Source organism: Antrostomus carolinensis, unplaced genomic scaffold (assembly GCF_000700745.2).
Source record: "Antrostomus carolinensis isolate BGI_N321 unplaced genomic scaffold, ASM70074v2 scaffold10408, whole genome shotgun sequence".
Classification (NCBI taxonomy): Eukaryota; Metazoa; Chordata; class Aves; order Caprimulgiformes; family Caprimulgidae; genus Antrostomus; species Antrostomus carolinensis.
The window spans coordinates 137,569-139,649 of record NW_010332297.1 but is presented as its reverse complement, the minus strand read 5'-3'; the positions used below and the strand labels follow the sequence as shown (position 1 = coordinate 139,649).

The 2,081-nt window shown below is 39.9% G+C and overlaps 1 protein-coding gene across 1 annotated transcript in view; it reads right to left on the bottom strand.

Moving 5' to 3' along the window:
- Positions 1–275: 275 nt before the first annotated feature.
- MLIP (muscular LMNA interacting protein) overlaps positions 276–2,081 on the bottom strand; it is a gene marked incomplete at its 3' end in the record, with an annotated part of 95,241 nt that continues 93,435 nt past the window's right edge. The window contains exon 12 of the mRNA XM_029086346.1: positions 276–464. Within this exon, the coding sequence (XP_028942179.1) occupies positions 276–464 (189 nt within the window). The remainder of the gene's footprint in view (positions 465–2,081) is intronic.

Genomic DNA, 2,081 nt, shown 5'->3' with positions numbered 1-2,081 from the left:
CTCCAGGGATGCTGAAGACACAGGCTCATAAGAGATGCGTCACCTAGAGCATGTTCCAGTAGCTGGCCTGGAGGATGCAAGCCCCAACATGATCTCTGCCAGGGGAAGAAAAAGAAGTAGTATCTCCAGGGATGCTGAAGACACAGACTCATATGAGATGCGTCTCCTAGAGCATCTTCCAGCACTGAGTCCTAATGACTCAGCTGAATTCTGCCTAGAATTAAAAAGATGAAAACCTGACAAAGCTCTTGAATCACACCACACTTGACGCTCACCTTATTGTACAAAAAGTTGTGACTGTAAGGGCTATAGGGATTCTCATGAACATCACACATGATGGAAGACAAGTGGCTGAAAGGTCCAGGGTTTAGACAGTCAGCGAGGGAGATGGACGAAGGACGCAAAGGGGACTTAGTTGGAGGGATCAGTTTAGTTGGATACAGAGTGTATAGGAGAGCAGTCTCCTATGAAAAAAAGAAAAGTAAACATAAACAGGTTAATGGATGCAAAAATGAAGCTTTGGATAGAAAGCAAAGTGCTTGCCTTAAACTTTTTTTATATTTCATAGGGCTTGCTGATTAACTAGGAAAGATACTTTACCTTCATGCTGATACAACTGCTCTACACTAAGCGCTTTCATTGCTATGAAAGTACGCACACAAAAACCTGCTGTAGGTGTCCCATTAAACCAGTTACACTTCGACTGGGGTCCAGTGCATCTCCCTCCTGCAGCTCAACTGGTGCTGAAGTGACAGAAAAGGAAAGCCCAGAAGTATCTTGTGCTAGGATAAAAAGGCCACATTTTGGAACATTTTCTCAGAGGGTGGATTGGAAACAAAACCAATCTGAAAACGGTGTCTGAGAGGTACAAAAAAATTCTACCTTATCTATGTACTAGTAGGAGCACTTCAGGCTTTTTAACAGGACTCTAACAAACCTCTTAGCCATTTAAGAGTTAAACCAGTGCAGGTGAATGCACAATACATTTCACTATTGCAAGTTGTGAACAGTTAATAGTGTTTCTGGTTAAAAAACAAGCAAACAAAACAGTATGTATGTGCTTTTTACACTTAAAGGATAAAATCCTTTTAAAAATTGTTTGCAAGTTGTGAACAGTTAATAGTGTTTCTGATTAAAAAACAAACAAACAAACAGAACAGTATGTATGTGCTTTTTGCACTTAAAGGATAAAATCCTTTTAAAAATTGATTTTTAAAAAAACTTGGGATAGAGTTAAAGAGGCATATCCAGCTTTGGGCACAAATCTCGTGCTTAGGTTTTGTCAAAGTCATTGACACAATACATCGTGAATTCTCACCTACTTGGCTGGCTTGAGTCTAGCATACTGTGCCTTCGAGCTCAAGACCCAGAAAATTTGTGACAAGAACTACAATTAGTTCCAGTAGAAGCTAATGTATCACCTGCTGAAAGAGTGAGCATGAGCAAACAAGTGGATCAGAGCCCAGCAGCTGTGAGAGCGGCTGGAAGGGGACCAGGCAGCAGTCGCTTCACACCGACCTTGCCTCCTGATGCTCCTCCTCAGAGGCACCAGTCCTACTTCTATTAATGATAAACTTCAGCAAACTGGCCTCACAGCTTCATGACAAGTGTAACTAATATTGTTTTAGTTCATCCTTATCTTGCTCTTCTATCGCCCTAAGAAGTTTATTTCTAAATATTTGCAAGCGCATGAATTCTCTAACATTCATCATGAGTTGTTTTCGTATTACTATGTAACAAAATGTCATATTTTTCTCCAAAAGAGATTATGTTTCCCCAGTTTCAAATGAAAATTTTCATGAAGCCATCATGTCAGCACTGCTCACGAGTTACATGCACTTCCAACATAGTAAATGGTACTTTTTTGAACAAATTGGAGCATACTTGCAAAATTCCTGAATCACTACTGAAATGTACTAAGCAAGAGGAAAAAAATTATTTCTCATTATGAGGAAACTATAATCTCCAGTAAGGGCATCTAAAAATGTGGGAAGCTTATACTGTCAGATACTACACTGTGTCTTTGTTTGATGGGGGGATATCCACTAAATAGTGAGTGCTACAAGTTGTATGTGTCTGGG